Genomic DNA, 20,536 nt, shown 5'->3' with positions numbered 1-20,536 from the left:
AATATCTGCCAACCCTTTTTGTCTTCAATAAAAGCTCGAGGCTGAAGATTCTTATAACTCTAAAAACCTCTCTTTAATCTACGCATTAAGCTACGCCGGGTCACATGCTCGGAATGACCTACCTTTTAATATTAAATGTACTGAGCAACATCGTACTTTTTCGCAAAAGGCTGAAAACACATAAGAAAACAAATTTACCATTATTTTTAAATAGTTCTCACAGCGAACAATCGAATAAAATGAAAAGGTAAATAACAAAAGTCATATATCCGAAATTTTTTCATAATTGCCTCAACGTAATCGTCCCCAAATGCATCCAATACAAGCTGCTAATGATATGAAAAAATGTACTCTATTTTAACCTCAATAACGGAGTTCAAGTTGCCATGAGGCTCGTTAGTCGAATATGAGCAAATCAGACATCCGAATTATCTATCGGAGTGTTGCAAGAGAACTAGGGATATGTTTCTTTCGAGCCAAGTAACTCAAACAAATGAAAAACAAAGATGAGGACCTGCATCCTTTGCGAAATGGGGTCAGAGAGTTAGCCTAAAAAGTTCAAAACTTTTTTACCACTGTAAATTGACATCTGACGAGAAAAAGCAGAAAATTGTGAACAGATCTTTAAAAGACAACGCACCAATTCAATCCAAATACTTTGGATTGTAGAAAATGGAGAACGCCTAAATAATCGCTGTTGAGAGCCCGACGGCGGTTATTGATAACATTCTTCTTATTAACTTCAATAAAGAGAAAAGTCAAAATTCAACTTCTATTAAACAAAAATTCAATTCAGCAACAACTGAATACTCTCAACTTTTAATTGAAAATTAGCTATGATTGATTACAGAGATAAACAAAGTCAACAGTTTCAACAAGAAAGCATAAAACGTCTGAAGTATTGCTGACGAAACCTTTCCGTCAAACAACACCTCATTTCTCAAAAAATATATATAAATTAACATCTAAACAACGATACTATATCGCAGTATAATAGGAGTCACATCAGTGCGTATTTTTGCGCTTAAATTACGACCGTCCAATTTCTAGCAATTATATAAATAAAATAAGCATCAGCAACCAACAGCAATTAACTAGAACTCGAAGTAAACGACTCCGATGCTGACTGTGTTTCTGTAGTTCCAGGATTTGTGGTCGACTCAGAGGCGTTGCTTGACGTTGCCGATTCATGGGGTGTGGCATTTGGCATATTGCGTTCATTCATGGCAGTATCACTAGATGATAAATTAACGGTCTCTTGGCGATTACTGGCATTTAATTGTACGTCATTTACTCCAAAGCCCTGATTAACGTGATTGGAGGTTGAGTTGTTCTGCTGTAACTGTTGAGTTTGTTGTAATTGCTGCAATTGCACCTGATTTGCATCTTCCGTGGGAGCAAATCTTGGATTCTGAATACCCAGAGAGTTCAGATAGTAATTTGGAAACAGATCATAAACTTTGTCACCCATCTGTTTGAATGTTATAGACGGGGACATTCTTCGGATTGCGTCATTGAAGCTTTGAATGGACAATGCTGCACTTTGTTTGTTTGCGCCCGGAACCCCAATTGATGCGCCCCAATTAATCATGTCATGACAGGCTTTCTCTAGGTACTTTGCATCGTGAACTTGCTGTTGCAGGGATATTGAGTGCTGTTGTTGCCTGAGGTACTGCTGCTGTAATGCTGTCATGTTGTTTGCCATCATCTGTTCACGCATCTGCTGCTGCCTCACTTGCGCAGCATTGGGCCCGCCTTGTCTCTCGCGCTCGTACTCCTCCCAAGCGGCCCTTTTGTCTTCTTCACTCAAATTTTGGTCAGCCTAATTGCAAAGAACTACTTAAATATACAGGCAAAATTGCGACACATCGAGAAATTTTAAGTTGCATCAATCATTACTAAAATAAACAATTAATTATTGATTGAGTCTCCGACTCAGATAAAATAATCAGACGAATCTCTTATTATTAAATTTGGAATCAGTTTCGTTAATGAAAAAAGCGTAAAACTTACTCCGCAGAGGTTATGCCTTAAAACATGTTTTACCAACTTCTCATAACTTTTCGCCAAGTCATGAACCCCAAAGCAGTTCCAATCCGTTAAAAGTCCAAATATACTTCATGAGTAAGAAAAGCTTTATCTTTGTGTTATAATTTCTGCTGCGATTTTATTGAAACAAATGGCAGCAGCATGATACCACTTTTCGATCTAGAGTCTGCGAGGAAAAAAACTTAGTATGGTGACAAACCTGATGCTCTAAGAGAGAATCGTGCTGGTGGTACTTGTACAGGATATCTTTTCGTCGAATCATCAAGTCCGCTAGCAGGTCGTCCTTTGGCACATCGCACAAAGGTACTGAAGGGTCATTCTCGCAATATAGATTAGGTTCAAACTGGTACAAATCATCCAACTCGTCTTTGCTAAAGTGTCTGTCAATTTGATTTTCATCCACTACTCGCAAACTGAGCGATTCTTTAGTAACTTGTCTGTTGTAGATTTTCTCCTCCATTGTACCCTGTCCAATGAACCTAAGAAAAAATTCCCGATAGAGTCTTCATATATTCCCCATTCTATATGTACTACATAAATAAAATAGAAACTCAATATGATCCAAACCTGAATGAGGGTCGCGCAATTGTGCTTTCTAACACCTGATTCAAGCTTTCCACTCTATGCTAAGATAAAACACAACCGGCAGATTGCCGGAAAATAGCTGCCATTGACTCTCAAAACCCCGATTGGAAATGAAAGAACAGGAGAAAATGAAAATTGAAGCAGGCCCGCAAAAGTATTGCAAGAAAATCATTTACCAGAATATGAGGTTAAAAAAAGTAGAATTTTTATACCCCAACCTGGGGTCGAACCCATGCCCCTCGTTTGAATAACATAGGTCTTACCGCTCACGCCACCAATCCCTACTGTTTGCGTCTATTGTCCTATGTAGCAACAAACTTTTGCTCAACCTATTTTTGGATTTCCTGTGTCGCATGTTTAAGGAGCGGTAGGACATGTTCAGATAACAAGCTTCTAAATGGTGGCATAATGTGTCTCAAAAATCATGTACTACGTTACACTGCAAATTTGAGAAGCTTTAGAACATGCGATAATTATGAGCTTAATCATAATGACATAGCACTATAAGAGAAGAAAACACAACATAGAAGTATAAAGAGGAGGAAAGGAAGAAAAACTAATATTATTTTCAGGCCAATAAAAAGGAGCAATGTTCGACACTAACAAGGGCGTGAACCAAGGCCCTTCACTTAACAGTCATAGATCTCATCCCCTACACTACCGATGCGTATCGCAATTGACTATTGCTCTTTCTATATCAGCAACATTTTGATCAATGCCTTTAATGGCACGCCTATTTATGCTTACTGCGCGCAAACATGTGCAGAATAGGAGCTTAAAATGAGGTATAGTGCGTCTCAATGCGCTTGTGTTACGCTCCACTGCAGCTCAAAGGGCAGTTTAAAGCATGCGACGATATGAGCGCTGTTAACCATTTCACTCTAGTGCGACTTCTATTTAATAAAACCAGTTGACAAAAAATAATTTAAAAAAATATTAGAAATATTTTAAAAGAAAGATAAGAGTGGATCAAAAAAAACAATTACCCATTTTTCGGTCAACACCTGAATAACAGTTTTTGGCACTAAATTGGGAGCGAACCCATGCACCTCGCTTAACTGCCATAGGTCTTATCCCTGACGCTACCGATGCGTAATGCATTTTTCGGTGAACGTATTTATTGGCTCGCCTGTTTTAGATATCCGGCATGCTTAATGGGCCCAAAACATGGGAAGACCCGGAGATTAAAAAGGCAAAAGGAGAAACAAAAAAAAAGAAAATGAGCAAATAAACAGAAAGGAAGGAGAAATACACTTTCGCAAATTTCCCGCCCCGGAAATCATTCATATTTTTCCGCCCGTGCTTAGACTCGAACTCCTGCCCCTCGCTTAACAGCAATAGGTCTTACCCTACCGCTGCTTATTGCATTTGTCTGCAGCTCCTGAATCAGAAATATTTTTGTCAGTGGCTTTAACAGCTGGCATGTTTTGGCAAGCTTAATGAGCACAAAACATATGCAGATTAGGAGCCAAAATATGACAAAAGAAAAAGATAAGAAAAAAAGAGAAAAAAACGAAAAGGAACCAAATAAAATGAACGAGAAAAGCGAAAGAAAATCAAATTATCAAAATTTCGGTCCCGGAAATTCAGCATTTTTTCCGCCTTTAATTATACTCGAACCCTTGCCCCTCGCTTGACAGTGATTTGTCTTATCCTCCACGCTACTGATGCCTATTGTATACCCCTATTGACTTTTCTAATGTGCAAATTTTCGTTCAGTGGCTATTTGGCTCGATTGTTTTTGTTATGCGGCATCCGGTATGAGTGCAAAAATTTAGCGAAATAGGAGCTAGATCAACGAAATATTTAATATGGCGATGTAGCGCGTCTCAAAATTCATGCATTACGTAGGCTGCATTGCATGTTTAAGTAACGTTAAAAGATGTGAGGAGTGGAGCTTAAACATGGTGGTACGTCATTCGAGCTAGAATTAATATATAGATTCTGGAACAAAACATTTTTAAAGTGCGAATTTTTTCTTTTCGTAGTTAAACATACTCCTGTTTCATATTGAAAGGATAAAAGGGCTAGTATCAATACCCAAAAGCATTACAGATGGTAAAAAATAATTATAAGAACAAAGTTCAAGTAGCTGTCATCCAAAATTGGGCTTTAAGGGTTTCTCCCGTTTCGAGTTTTGATTTCGTTTGTCGGTATTGACTGCCCTTTATGTCCAAAGTTGGCTGGCGAAGGGCTTTATCCCGTTTCTATTTTAGATTTCGCTCTCTGGTATTGACTCTGTTCATTTTAGATCGCTTTTCTGAGCAACTGCTGTATCAAAGCACTTTGAGCAGAATGATTGGAGAATGAAACACGCTGTAACTTACGTAAAACGAAAATCGACGATAAAAACATAGCCCGACCACGGTTTAGTGAGTCTAGCGTTGGCTTAAATGAAGGGGCGTTAGGTGATCACAGCGGGAGGGTATGCATCGCGGGGCTGATGGGGGTGGGGGAACAGTGAGAGGGGAGACAACAAACTGTTAGACGGGCGGTGGGGGGTCAACCTCTTAGGACCGCCCTTCGCACTTTAACTATGAGTCTCCAAAACAGTTTGTGAATCGCATACTTGAAGACCAGTGAGCTGAGAGGCTCTAAGAGAACTTAATGCCTGCTGGGCGCAACCTGTTTATCTCGTTTTTGAGGATGAAAAACCAAGTGTCAGACGAAAAATTGGTCAAGCGAAACATCGCATTAAAAAGACCAACAGGACTAATACAATCGTGACAAACTTTGTTTCAGAGCAACTAAAAACAACCTCTTCAAAAATTAGCACTTACACAAATCATTCACGAGAACTTAGGGAAGTATTTAAAGTCAATTCATGAAAACTGCAAGCTCTTAAAAGCAACATGGAAAACCAAGAAAAAAAATAAAGAATTCTTTTATAATACATGAGCAATTAAGGCAACCTTCAATTAGAATGGCACACACTCAATTGACCTTGCCTTTGAATTAAAGTAAAGAAAAGTCCACTTCAGAGCGAGAAAGTCACTTTTGAGAGTGATGTAAGTCACAATGTGACCACATGTAAAGTCCACACACTTTCTCGCTCTGAAGTGACGTCACAATGTGACCAAAAACTCAATCACGCGAATGAGCACAAAACTCCGCTAAATGACATCACGCACGCAAATCACTTCAAGTTGCATGAACAAATAAGCAAAAAGCAGATTAAAGTGACAAAAAGAAAACCAAGGGAAGGGCGATAATAGCCCCAGCTTTCATTTTGCGTCTAATAAAAAAATTCTCGATATTTCATATATGCCAATTAATGAAATAGCTGAAAAACGTGCTAATTGGCACAAAACTTATATCAATCAGGAAAAAGCTTCGAACCACTGTTAAAACAACCCCAAAACATTAACACAAAAACATAGCCGACAGAGTGCCAGAAAATAGCCGCTACAGACTGTTGTAGCCTTCTATGAATTGAAACAACTAAAAAAACGATAGACAGATCGACCACTAGTCCTTTAGTAGACCAATAGACTTTTTGGGTTCGGTTCAGACTATCAATTTTATGACACATAGGAAAAAACTCTAAAGCTTTTTCAAAATTGATATTCGAAATCGAACACTCAACACTAATACTCAAGAATTAGTGTACATAAGTTTGGCATTACATAGATGCACATTATTGATCTTTAACTGGTAAATGTTTATAAACTTTAAAGTTCCATAAGTGAGTTCAGAAGTCATTTTTTAAGTGAGGTAGGTCACACAATGGGGGTGGGAGAACAGTGAGAGGGGAGACAACAAACTGTTAGACGGGCGGTGGGGGGTCAGCCTCTTAGGACCGCCCTTCGCACTATAACTATGAGTCTCCAAAACAGTTTGTGAATCGCATACTTGAAGACCAGTGAGCTGAGAGGCTCTAAGAGAACTTAATGCCTGCTGGGCGCAACCTCTTTATCCCGTTTTTGAGGATGAAAAGTCAAGTGTCAGACGAAAAATTGGTGAAGCGAAACATCGCATTAAAAAGACCAACAGGACTAATACAATCGTGACAAACTTTGTTTCAGAGCAACTAAAAACAACCTCTTCAAAAATTAGCACTTACACAAATCATTCACGAGAACTTAGGGAAGTATTTAAAGTCAATTCATGAAAACTGCAAGCTCTTAAAAGCAACATGGAAAACCAAGAAAAAAAATAAAGAATTCTTTTATAATACATGGGCAAGTAAGGCAACCTTCAAATAGAATGGCACACACTCAATTGACCTTGCCTTTGAATTAAAGTAAAGAAAAGTCCACTTCAGAGCGAGAAAGTCACTTTTGAGAGTGATGTAAGTCACAATGTGACCACATGTAAAGTCCACACACTTTCTCACTCTGAAGTGAAGTCACAATGTGACCAATAACTCAATCACGCGAATGAGCACAAAACTCCGCTAAATGACATCACGCACGCAAATCAGTTCAAGTTGCATGAACAAATAAGCAAAAAGCAGATTAAAGTGACAAAAAGAAAACCAAGGGAAGGCCGATAATAGCCCCAGCTTTCATTTTGCGTCTAATAAAAAAATTCTCGATATTTCATATATGCCAATTAATGAAATAGCTGAAAAACGTGCTAATTGGCACAAAACTTATATCAATCAGGAAAAAGCTTCGAACCACTGTTAAAACAACCCCAAAACATTAACACAAAAACATAGCCGACAGAGTGCCAGAAAATAGCCGCTACAGACTGTTGTAGCCTTCTATGAATTGAAACAACTAAAAAACGATAGACAGATCAACCACTAGTCCTTTAGTAGACCAATAGACTTTTTGGGTTCGGTTCAGACTATCAATTTTATGACACATGCGTTCTATAAGGAAAAAACTCTAAAGCTTTTTCAAAATTGATATTCGAAATCGAACACTCAACACTAATACTCAAGAATTAGTGTACATAAGTTTGACATTACATAGATGCACATTATTGATCTTTAACTAGTAAATGTTTATAAACTTTAAAGTTCCATAAGCGAGTTCAGAAGTCATTTTTTAAGTTAGGTAGGTCACACAATGGGGGTGGGAGAACAGTGAGAGGGGAGACAACAAACTGTTAGACGGGCGGTGGGGGGTCAGCCTCTTAGGACCGCCCTTCGCACTATAACTATGAGTCTCCAAAACAGTTTGTGAATCGCATACTTGAAGACCAGTGAGCTGAGAGGCTCTAAGAGAACTTAATGCCTGCTGGGCGCAACCTCTTTATCCCGTTTTTGAGGATGAAAAGTCAAGTGTCAGACGAAAAATTGGTCAAGCGAAACATCGCATTAAAAAGACCAACAGGACTAATACAATCGTGACAAACTTTGTTTCAGAGCAACTAAAAACAACCTCTTCAAAAATTAGCACTTACACAAATCATTCACGAGAACTTAGGGAAGTATTTAAAGTCAATTCATGAAAACTGCAAGCTCTTAAAAGCAACATGGAAAACCAAGAAAAAAAATAAAGAATTCTTTTATAATACATGGGCAATTAAGGCAACCTTCAATTAGAATGGCACAAACTCAATTGACCTTGCCTTTGAATTAAAGTAAAGAAAAGTCCCCTTCAGAGCGAGAAAGTCACTTTTGAGAGTGATATAAGTCACAATGTGACCACATGTAAAGTCCACACACTTTCTCGCTCTGAAGTGACGTCACAATGTGACCAAAAACTCAATCACGCGAATGAGCACAAAACTCCGCTAAATGACATCACGCACGCAAATCACTTCAAGTTGCATGAACAAATAAGCAAAAAGCAGATTAAAGTGACAAAAAGAAAACCAAGGGAAGGCCGATAATAGCCCCAGCTTTCATTTTGCGTCTAATAAAAAAATTCTCGATATTTCATATATGCCAATTAATGAAATAGCTGAAAAACGTGCTAATTGGCACAAAACTTATATCAATCAGGAAAAAGCTTCGAACCACTGTTAAAACAACCCCAAAAACATTAACACAAAAACATAGCCGACAGAGTGCCAGAAAATAGCCGCTACAGACTGTTGTAGCCTTCTATGAATTGAAACAACTAAAAAAACGATAGACAGATCGACCACTAGTCCTTTAGTAGACCAATAGACTTTTTGGGTTCGGTTCAGACTATCAATTTTATGACACATGCGTTCTATAAGGAAAAAACTCTAAAGCTTTTTCAAAATTGATATTCGAAATCGAACACTCAACACTAATACTCAAGAATTAGTGTACATAAGTTTGGCATTACATAGATGCACATTATTGATCTTCATCTAGTAAATGTTTATAAACTTTAAAGTTCCATAAGTGAGTTCAGAAGTCATTTTTTAAGTGAGGTAGGTCACGCAATGGACTTAAAATCACTGTTTTAAAGTCACGCAAATGGACTCACAAATATTAACTGCAAAGCAATCGAAGTCATTGAAAAAGTAAATTCCAAGAAATCAGGCTGTAAGAATCATCAATAGAGAAGACGAGTTAAAAAGACAACGATTTCCCCAATAATAGCTGTTGTCACTTCGCGGCTATTAATCATAATCAAACATCTTAAACAAAAGAAATTTTGAGAACTGCTTCAGAAAGCCGAGCGTGAATAAAATATTTCGCTCGCTCACGATGTTTTTTTTCACACTTCAATTTCTCACTATCTCCAAAACAGCAGTATGAGCAAAAAAACCCAATGTTTTTCGCACCACTTTTCAATTCTGTTCAGCACCCAAACTACTCCAATTTTTTTCACGCGTTTCATTTTCTGCTACAATTCACACCCAATAGAATTTATTTTAAAAAAGACACTTCTTCAATACTCCTCTTCGGTTCCACTAAAACAGCCAGCTCCGAAGATGAGGGCGGCTATTAAAAAAGACACATTTCTTACAAGAGCAATTATTCAGCATCGTTTAAAACAATTCAAACATATCCGGCAGATTTCCGGAATAGCTGCGAAAGAATAGACCTGTGTGCCATATAATAGAGATAGAAACAGATACAAACCTAAATTGAAAATCGACGCCGCTCAAAAAAACTAGGTAAAAAAACATTCAGCGATAAACCAATACAGCTTGTTAAAACTCATTCCGCAGAGGCCTCCTATTAGGGACCTTTACTGCGCATATGAGTTCCTTTGACCTCAAACAAATTCAAATTAAACTTAAGTTTTAAAATGCAAAAGTCGTTTTATTGAGTGAGGTAAGTCCCCTATGATCAAAATCTAATCACGCAAACAACCTAAAAACTTTTGTTAAAACGAGCGAGAAATGACGTCAAGCGCACAAATTCCGTTAGTGAGAGGAAGAAGTCATTCAGAAAATTTGACTTTTTCAGCTTTGCTGTGTGAACAAATGTAAAACGAAAAAGGCGCGTCAGACGACGAAACAAAAAAACATAGCAGGACAAGTCCTGACGCACAACTCAAAGAAATTTCATTGACTAAACAAAAAACTAGACCTAGAACAGACTGAGTGAACTGGGAGAACCATTTATAGAAAAATTCAGATCAAAATAATAAAAAACAGAAAATCAATCTAAAAATGCCGCATGTGAACAAAAAAACGATTAGCGAGAAATGAAAATTTGGTTCAAACGAAAAAACTCGGCCTAGAATGAACTACGAATGGATATGGAAAACCACTTAGAAAAAAATCTGATAAAATTGAAAAAACAGTAAGAAATCAAAGTGAAATTGCCGCATGTGAACAAAAAACAACTACCCAGAAAGCGAATATTTGTTCAAACACCGTTTTCCCACTCTACTTCAAACTTAGAGCGACAAACATTCACGCCTCAAAACCACTCGCCTTTTCGCTCCACTTCCTGTTTCGGCGTGACCAAAAACCACTACAATTTGACTTCAAAAATCATGAAAATGTGTGAACAGATCTTAAAAAAAGACAGCGCCCCAATACAATTCAAATTCTTTGAATTGTAAACATAGCCGGCAGATTGCCGGAATAGCTGCAAAAGAATAGACCTGGGTGCCATATAATTGAGAGAGAAACATACAGACCTAAATTGAAAAAAAACCTACGCCGCTCAAAAAACTAGGTAAAAAACATTCAGCGATAAATTAAAAAAACTTGTTAAAAATCATTCCTATTAGGGGCCTCCTATTAGAAGCCTCCTATTAGGGACCTTTACTGCACAAACGAGTTCCTTTGACCTTAAACAAATTCAAACTAAACTTAAGTTTTAAATTGCAAAAGTCATTTTATTGAGTGAGGTAAGTCACCTATGATCAAAATCTAATCACGCAAACAAGCTAAAAACTTTTGCTAAAACGAGTGAGAAATGACGTCATGCGCGCAAATGCCGTTAGTGAGAGGGAGAAGTCATTCAGAAAATTTGACTTTTTCAGCTTTGCTGTGTGAACAAATGTAAAACGAAAAAAGCGCGTCAGACGAAACAAGAAAAAACATAGCAGGACAAGTCCTGACGCACAATTCGAAGAATTTTCATTGACTTAACAAAAAACTAGACCTAGAAAACACTATGAGTGAACTGAGAGAACCATTTATAAAAAAATTCAGATAAAAAACAATAAAAAACAGAAAATCAATGTAAAAATGCCGCATGTGAACAAAAAAACCATTAGCGAAAAATAAAAATTTCGCTCAAACAAAAAAGCTAGGCCTAGAATGAACTACGAATGGATAGGGAAAACCACTTAGAAAAAATCTGATCCAAAAAATTGAAAAAACAGTAAGAAATCAGAGTGAAATTGCCGCAGATGAACAAAATACCACTACCGAGAAAGCGAATTTTTGTTCAAACACCGTTTTCTCACTCTACTTTAAACTTAGAGCGAAAAACATTCACGCCACAAATTTACTCGCTTTTTCGCTCCACTTCCTGTTTCGGCGCGACCAAAACCACTACTCCAATTTGACTTCAAAAATCATGAAAATGTGTGAACAGATCTTAAAAAAAAGACAGCGCCCCAATACAATTCAAATTCTTTGAATTGTAAACATAGCCGGCAGATTGCCGGAATAGCTGCGAGAGAATAGACCTATGTGTCATATAATTGAGATAGAAACAGATACAGACCTAAATTGAAGAAAAAAAATCGACGCCACTCAAAAAACTAGGTAAAAAACATTCAGCGACAAAGTAATAAAACTTGTTGAAAATCATTCCGCAGAAGCCTCTTATTAGGGACCTTTACTGCACAAACGAGTTCCTTTAACCTCAAACAAATTCAAATTAAACTTAAGTTTTAAATTGCAAAAGTCGTTTTATTGAGTGAGGTAAGTCACCTATGATCAAAATCTAATCACGCAAACAACCTAAAAACTTTTGCTAAAACGAGCAAGAAATGACGTCAAGCGCACAAATTCCGTTAGTGAGAGGAAGAAGTCATTCAGAAAATTTGACCTTTTCAGCTTTGCTGTGTGAACAAATGTAAAACGAAAAAAGCGCGTCAGAAGAAACAAGAAAAAACAGCAGGACAAGTCCTGACGCACAATTCGAAGAATTTTCATTGACTAAACAAAAACCTAGACCTAGAAAACACTATGAGTGAACTGAGAGAACCATTTATAAAAAAATTCAGATAAAAAACAATAAAAAACAGAAAATCAATGTAAAAATGCCGCATGTGAACAAAAAAACCATTAGCGAAAAATAAAAATTTCGTTCAAACAAAAAAGCTAGGCCTAGAATGAACTACGAATGGATAGGGAAAACCACTTAGAAAAAATCTGATCCAAAAAATTGAAAAAACAGTAGAAAATCAAAGTGAAATTGCCGCATCTGAACAAAATACCACTACCGAGAAAGCGAATTTTTGTTCAAACACCGTTTTCTCAATCTACTTTGAACTTAGAGCGAAAAAAATTCACGCCACAAAACCACTCGCTTTTTTGCTCCACTTCCTGTTTCGGCGTGACCAAAACCACTACTCCAATTTGACTTCAAAAATCATGAAAATGTGTGAACAGATCTTTAAAAAAAGACAGCGCCCCAATACAATTCAAATTATTTGAATTGTAAACATAGCCGGCAGATTGCCGGAATAGCTGCGAGAGAATAGACCTATGTGTCATATAATTGAGATAGAAACAGATACAGACCTAAATTGAAGAAAAAAAATCGACGCCACTCAAAAAACTAGGTAAAAAACATTCAGCGACAAAGTAATAAAACTTGTTGAAAATCATTCCGCAGAAGCCTCTTATTAGGGACCTTTACTGTACAAACGAGTTCCTTTGACCTCAAACAAATTCAAATTAAACTTAAGTTTTAAAATGCAAAAGTCGTTTTATTGAGTGAGGTAAGTCACCTATGATCAAAATCTAATCACGCAAACAACCTAAAAACTTTTGCTAAAACGAGCGAGAAATGACGTCAAGCGCACAAATTCCGTTAGTGAGAGGAAGAAGTCATTCAGAAAATTTGACTTTTTCCGCTTTGCTGTGTGAACAAATGTAAAACGAAAAAAGCGCGTCAGACGAAACAAGAAAAAACATAGCAGGACAAGTCCTGACGCACAATTCGAAGAATTTTCATTGACTAAACAAAAAACTAGACCTAGAAAACACTATGAGTGAACTGAGAGAACCATTTATAAAAAAAAATTCAGAGAAAAAACAATAAAAAACAGAAAATCAATGTAAAAATGCCGCATGTGAACAAAAAAACCATTAGCGAAAAATAAAAATTTCGTTCAAACAAAAAAGCTAGGCCTAGAATGAACTACGAATGGATAGGGAAAACCACTTAGAAAAAATCTGATCCAAAAAATTGAAAAAACAGTAGAAAATCAAAGTGAAATTGCCGCATCTGAACAAAATACCACTACCGAGAAAGCGAATTTTTGTTCAAACACCGTTTTCTCAATCTACTTTGAACGTAGAGCGAAAAAAATTCACGCCACAAAACCACTCGCTTTTTTGCTCCACTTCCTGTTTTGGCGTGACCAAAATCACTACTCCAATTTGACTTCAAAAATCATGAAAATGTGTGAACAGATCTTTAAAAAAAGACAGCGCCCCAATACAATTCAAATTCTTTGAATTGTAAACATAGCCGGCAGATTGCCGGAATAGCTGCGAGAGAATAGACCTATGTGTCATATAATTGAGATAGAAACAGATACAGACCTAAATTGAAGAAAAAAAAATCGACGCCACTCAAAAAACTAGGTAAAAAACATTCAGCGACAAAGTAATAAAACTTGTTGAAAGTCATTCCGCAGAAGCCTCTTATTAGGGACCTTTACTGCACAAACGAGTTCCTTTGACCTCAAACAAATTCAAATTAAACTTAAGTTTTAAAATGCAAAAGTCGTTTTATTGAGTGAGGTAAGTCACCTATGATCAAAATCTAATCACGCAAACAACCTAAAAACTTTTGCTAAAACGAGCGACAAATGACGTCAAGCGCACAAATTTCGTTAGTGAGAGGAAGAAGTCATTCAGAAAATTTGACTTCTTCAGCTTTGCTGTGTGAACAAATGTAAAACGAAAAAAGCGCGTCAGACGAAACAAGAAAAAACATAGCAGGACAAGTCCTGACGCACAATTCGAAGAATTTTCATTGACTAAACAAAAAACTAGACCTAGAAAACACTATGAGTGAACTGAGAGAACCATTTATAAAAAAATTCAGATAAAAAACAATTAAAAACAGAAAATCAATGTAAAAATGCCGCATGTGAAAAAAACCATTAGCGAAAAATAAAAATTTCGTTCAAACAAAAAAGCTAGGCCTAGAATGAACTACGAATGGATAGGGAAAACCACTTAGAAAAAATCTGATCCAAAAAATTGAAAAAACAGTAAGAAATCAAAGTGAAATTGCCGCATATGAACAAAATACCACTACCGAGAAAGCGAATTTTTGTTCAAACACCGTTTTCCCACTCTACTTTAACCTTAGAGCGAAAAACATACACGCCACAAAACAACTCGCTTTTTCGCTCCACTTCCTGTTTCGGCGTGACCAAAACCACTACTACAATTTCACTTCAAAAATCATGAAAATGTGAGAACAGATCTTAAAAAAAAGACAGCGCCCCAATACAATTCAAATTCTTTGAATTGTAAACAAAGCCGGCAGATTGCCGGAATAGCTGCGAGAGAATAGACCTATGTGTCATATAATTGAGATAGAAACAGATACAGACCTAAATCGAAAAAAAAATCGACGCCACTCAAAAAACTAGGTAAAAAACATTCAGCGACAAAATAATAAAACTTGTTGAAAATCATTCCGCAGAAGCCGCTTATTAGGGACCTTTACTGCACAAATGAGTTCCTTGGACCATAAACAAATTCGAACTAAACTTAAGTTTGAAAGTGCAAAAGTCATTTTATTGAGTGAGGTAAGTCACCTATGATTAAAATCTAATCACGTAATTAACCTAAAAATTTTTGCAAAAGCGGGTGATAAATGACGTCACGCGAGCAAATGCCGCCAGTGAGAGGAAGACGTCATTCAGAAAATTTGATTTTTTCAGCTTTGCTGTGTGAACAAATGTAAAACAAAACAGCGTCAGACGACGAAACAAAAAAACACAGCAGGACAAGTCCTAACCTACAATTCAAAGAATTTTCATTGACTAAACAGAAAAACTAGACCAAGAATGGACTATGAGTGAATTGGGAAAACCATTTTTAAAAAAAATCAGATCAAAAAATAAGAAAAAAAAAACAAATTTGATGTCAAAATGCCGCATGTGAACAAGAAACCACTACAGAGAAACAGAATTTTTGTTCAAACACCGTTTTCTCACTCTACTTTGAACTTAGAGCGAAAAACATTCACGCCACAAAACCACTCGCTTTTTTGCTCCACTTCCTGTTTCGGCGTGACCAAAACCACTACTCCAATTTGACTTCAAAAATCATGAAAATGTGTGAACAGATCTTTAAAAAAAGACAGCGCCCCAATACAATTCAAATTCTTTGAATTGAAAACATAGCCGGCAGATTGCCGGAATAGCTGCGAGAGAATAGACCTATGTGTCATATAATTGAGATAGAAACAGATACAGACCTAAATTGAAGAAAAAAAATCGACGCCACTCAAAAAACTAGGTAAAAAACATTCAGCGACAAAGTAATAAAACTTGTGGAAAATCATTCCGCAGAAGCCTCTTATTAGGGACCTTTACTGCACAAATGAGTTCCTTTGACCTTAAACAAATTCGAACTAAACTTAAGTTTTAAAGTGCAAAAGTCATTTTATTGAGTGAGGTAAGTCACCTATGATTAAAATCTAATCACGCAATTAACCTAAAAATTTCTGCTAAAGCGGGTGATAAATGACGTCACGCGAGCAAATGCCGTCAGTGAGAGGAAGACGTCATTCAGAAAATTTGATTTTTTCAGCTTTGCTGTGTGAACAAATGTAAAAAATGTAAAACAAAACAGAGCGTCAGACGACGAAACAAAAAAACATAGCAGGACAAGTCCTAACCTACAATTCAAAGAATTTTCATTGACTAAACAGAAAAACTAGACCAAGAATGGACTATGAGTGAATTGGGAAAACCATTTTTAAAAAAAAAATCAGATCAAAAAATAAGAAAAAAAAACAAATTTAATGTCAAAATGCCGCATGTGAACAAGAAACCACTACCGAGAAACAGAATTTTTGTTCAAACACCGTTTTCTCACTCGCTTTTTCGCTTCATTTCTTGTTTCGGCGTGACCAAAATCACTACTCCAATTTAACTTCAAAAATCATGAAAATGTGTGAACAGATCTTAAAAAAGAACATAGCCGGAAGAATTCCGGAAACGACTCCAAGTGGAAATCCATTTAAACGCCATCAAACTGCTTATCAGCTAAAACATGCCTCCAACATGCCTCCTTAATACATTAAAAACCTCCGAATTATCATAAAATTCAAATGAAATTCCAGAAACCTTCAAACCACTACCGAAATCAGCCTAAAATTAAAACAAAATCATAACCAAACCTCTTAACCCCAATAAATGAAAACGCTGCTTTAAAATGCCGCACCTGAATAAAAAAATTTTGCTCGCTTAGAGAAATTTTTCACACATCAATTTCTCGCTCTCTGAAAAAACAGCGATATGAACAAAAACCACTCTTTTCGCTCCGCTCTTCACTTTTGTTCAGCGCCAAAATTACTCCAAATTTTTTAACGCGTTTCATTATCCGCTTCAAAAATCACTCCAATAAAATTGATTTAAAAAAAGGACTTCTCCAATACTCCTCTTCGAGTCGTAAAAAAGACAGCGCCCCAATACAATTCAAATTCTTTGAATTGTAAAAAACAGTGAAAATCAAAATGAAGTTGCCGCATGTGAGCAAAACCACTAGCGAGAAAGCAAACTTTTGTTCAAACACCGTTTTCTCACTCTACTTTAAAATTAGAGCGAAAAAAATTCACGCCGCAAAACCACTCGCTTTTTCGCTCTATTTCCTGTTTCGGCGTTACCAAAATCACTACTCCAACTTGACTTCAAAAATGATGAAAATGTGTGAACAGATCTTAAAAAAAACATAGCCGGAAGAATTCCGGAAACGACTCGAAGTAAAAAACCATTTAAACGCCATCCAACTACTCATCAAACAAAACGTGCCTTCACTAATTTATGATTATCTTGAAACAAAATCATGTAACAAAAAAGTAAAAACAATAAAATCAAATCTTAAAATATGATTAAGATCCCGAAAAAACTATCTCCGCCAAAATAACCTCATCAAAACAACTAGTACTTACAAAAACCACATACGTGAATTTTTAAAAAATACTTTAGGCTAAAATTATGAAAAAAAAGCTCTAAAAACAACTTCACTGAAAAACTGGAAAGTTACTAATTTTTTTAATATTTCAAATACATATAAATCCCAAGAAAAATTCAATTCAGCCAATAGGGTATCCAGATGCTCGCAAAACAATAGGCAAGTCATAATAGGCAAAGAAACTTAGCTAAAAACAGAAAAAAAAACAAAAAACATCAAAGAATTAAGAAAAACAGTTCCAATTTTCGCCATTTTTTGTCATATTTCTCAACAAAAAATGATTCTTACCCACAAAGCTGTAACCAATTGTTATCAAAAAATTGTTCAAGTAGAAGGGGTTTCATCAATACCCAATTGAGCCAGCAAAAACAAAAGAAATGTCAAAAAAAAACGCAAAAATTAGCCCGAAAATCAGCGAAATACATTAAAAACCTCCGAATTATCATAAAATTCAAACGAAATTCCAGAAACCTTCAAACCACTACCGAAATCATCCTAAAATTAAAACAAAATCATCACCAAACCTCTTAACCCCAATAAATGAAAAAGCTGCTTTAAAATGCCGCACCTGAACAAAAAAATTTTGCTCGCTTAGAGAAAATTTTTTCACACATCAATTTCTCGCTCTCTAAAAAAACAACGATATGAACAAAAACCACTCTCTTTTCGCTCCGCTCTTCACTTTTGTTCAGCGCGCCAAAATCACTCCAAATTTTTTAACGCGTTTCATTATCCGCTTCAAAAATCACTCCAATAAAATTGATTTAAAAAAAGGACTTCTCCAATACTCCTCTTCGAGTCGTAAAAAAGACAGCGCCCCAATACAATTCAAATTCTTTGAATTGTAAAAAACAGTGAAAATCAAAATGAAGTTGCCGCATGTGAGCAAAAAAACCACTAGCGAGAAAGCAAACTTTTGTTCAAACACCGTTTTCTCACTCTACTTTAAAATTAGAGCGAAAAAATTTCATGCCGCAAAACCATTCACTTTTTCGCTCCACATCCTGTTTAGGCGCGACCAAAATAACTACTCCAATTTGACTTCAGAAGTCATGAAAATGTGTGAAAAGATCTTAAAAAAGAGCCCCCCAATATAATTAAAGTTCTTTGAATTGTAAAAAACCAAGAGCACCGCAATATAGCTACGCTCAGCTTACAGCTTCGCAGCTATAATAAATGAACTGGTTACCTGTAAACATAGACTGGCTTTTTCTGTCCGAATCGATAGCACCTGAACATAGATTGAATGTCATGGCTGGGATTCCAGGAAGCATCGAAAATTATAACTCGATTGGCCGAGACTAAATTGATGCCCAGGGATCCTGCTTTAGTTGAAATCAGAAACAGTCGACAACGGCGGTTGCTTTTCGAGTTGAACTGATCACACATCTTCTTTCTTAGTGGAACTGAAGAACCACCATCTAACCTAAATTTTGACACATTGCTTGTAAAAAGATGGTTAGGATGAAATTTCAGGCATAAGGTTAGCGTTTTCAAAATCTTTGGCAGATATATGAGCATCTTAATGGATATTCACCACCGTTTGCGGCTAAGCGAGTTGGTACTCGAAAATGGTCATTATGCTACCGGTCGAGCAGGGTGTCATTCATTTCCCCCAACTTGCTCAATATTAGATTTCAAAGCTCACATATCCTCACTCTCGCTCTGCAGCTATAAAAGATTTTGAAATTTTGTGATCGTCAAAAAAACCCGAGCATGGCATTGTAAAACATACCTGAGGTAGTCTTTGTTCGGCACCCACGTTCCCTCTCCAGTTTCTGTGCCATCAACTGCGCGAGTGAATCCCTCCGAGTCTTTCTCTCCTACCTGAAAACACGCACAAGATTTTCCGGTTTTCCCATATTGCTTTGATAACTTAATGCAAAACAACTGTTAGCTACCATGGTTGCAAATTGATAAATTGATGACTTAAGATTCATTAAAAGCTCATTGAAGTCTGAATTTCATGCCTAGCAATAGAAAGAAAGAAGATACTCCAGTTATAAATACTACAGTGTCCATACCTTCCAGTTGTTGTTCTTGGCTTCAGTGATCATGGCGAGAGTGTCCTCTATAAGTGTGAGAGTCATCAGGGACTGACTGAAAACTAACACCTTGTCCTTCCACTCACTCGCACTCTTCAGCACCTAACACGCCACAGCTATATTCTCAACATAGCCAGCAGATTGCCGGAATAGCTGCGAAAGAATAGACTTGCATGCCGTATAATAGAGATAAACATACAGATCTAAACTGAAAAAACGACGCCGCTTGAAAAGCTATTCAAAAAAACATTCCGCGATAAATTAATGGAGATTGTTAAAATTCATTCGGCAGAAGTCTTTTTTATTAGGGACCTTTATTAAACATTTGAAATCCTTTGAACTTGAACTAACAAAATAAACTTAAGTTTTAAAGTGCAAAGTCATTTTAATGAGTGATGTAAGTCACGTATGATCAAAATCTAATGACAAAATGAGCTAAAAACGTTGGTTAATAAGAGTGAGAAATGTCGTTACGTGCTTAAATGTAAGTGAGAGGAAGAAGTAATTCAGAAAAATTACTTTTTCAGCTTTGATGTGTGATCAAATATAAAACAAAAAAGCGTCAGACGACGAAACAAAAAACATAGCCAGAAGAGTTCCGGAAACGACTCGAAGAGTCGTCTTCGTGAAAGAATAACCTTTTAGAAGAATTAATACCTACTAAACAAAAAAATTCGATGACAAAATGAAAAATAGCCCATAAAACCAACTAAACTAAAAAAAATTACATTATACCTATAAAAAAAGCCAAAATTTTTGAACGCAATTGAAAACATCAAATTACGTGAGCAAGAAAACTAAAGTCATGTCAGGTTCCCAATATTGTGAAGAAAAATTTGAATATTGCAAAAAATTGTTACAAAATTTATCCATTTCCGTAAATTCTCTGAATCAAAACACTTTTACAAAATTAAACAAAAACATAACGTCGGGTGAATTGCTCTCAAACAACCAGCGAGCGGTTGGCTTCGGTTTAGTGAGGCTACTTTTAGATTGATTTTACTATGCAACTTTCATTTTTAGCCTTGTTAGTAACTAAGTCAAAGGAGAACGGATTTGAAAAATTTGCTAAAAAATTGCAAAATTTAAAGAAAAGTTTCCAGATTTTGCAGTGAAAAAAAATTCAAAACCGTTTTTGACTCCGGAGTTCTGTCAAAAAACCCATCTGCATGACT

At 36.4% G+C, this 20,536-nt stretch overlaps 1 protein-coding gene across 1 annotated transcript in view; it reads right to left on the bottom strand.

Annotated features, from left to right (window-relative positions):
* Positions 1-758: 758 nt before the first annotated feature.
* The window catches only part of LOC142339275 (uncharacterized), a 62,704-nt gene continuing 42,926 nt past the window's right edge, over positions 759-20,536 (bottom strand). The window contains exons 7-11 of the mRNA XM_075389181.1: positions 19,341-19,463; positions 19,052-19,143; positions 18,506-18,742; positions 2,249-2,528; positions 759-1,822 (exon numbers count right to left, since the gene is read on the bottom strand). Coding sequence (XP_075245296.1) covers positions 1,091-1,822; positions 2,249-2,528; positions 18,506-18,742; positions 19,052-19,143; positions 19,341-19,463 — 1,464 coding nt within the window. The 3' untranslated portion in view covers positions 759-1,090. The remainder of the gene's footprint in view (positions 1,823-2,248; positions 2,529-18,505; positions 18,743-19,051; positions 19,144-19,340; positions 19,464-20,536) is intronic.

Source organism: Convolutriloba macropyga, chromosome 5 (genome assembly GCF_964194025.1).
Source record: "Convolutriloba macropyga chromosome 5, txConMacr16.3, whole genome shotgun sequence".
In the NCBI taxonomy this organism is placed as follows: Eukaryota; Metazoa; Xenacoelomorpha; order Acoela; family Convolutidae; genus Convolutriloba; species Convolutriloba macropyga.
The sequence above is the reverse complement of the archived record's forward strand: the minus strand, read 5'-3'. Positions and strand labels throughout refer to the sequence as shown.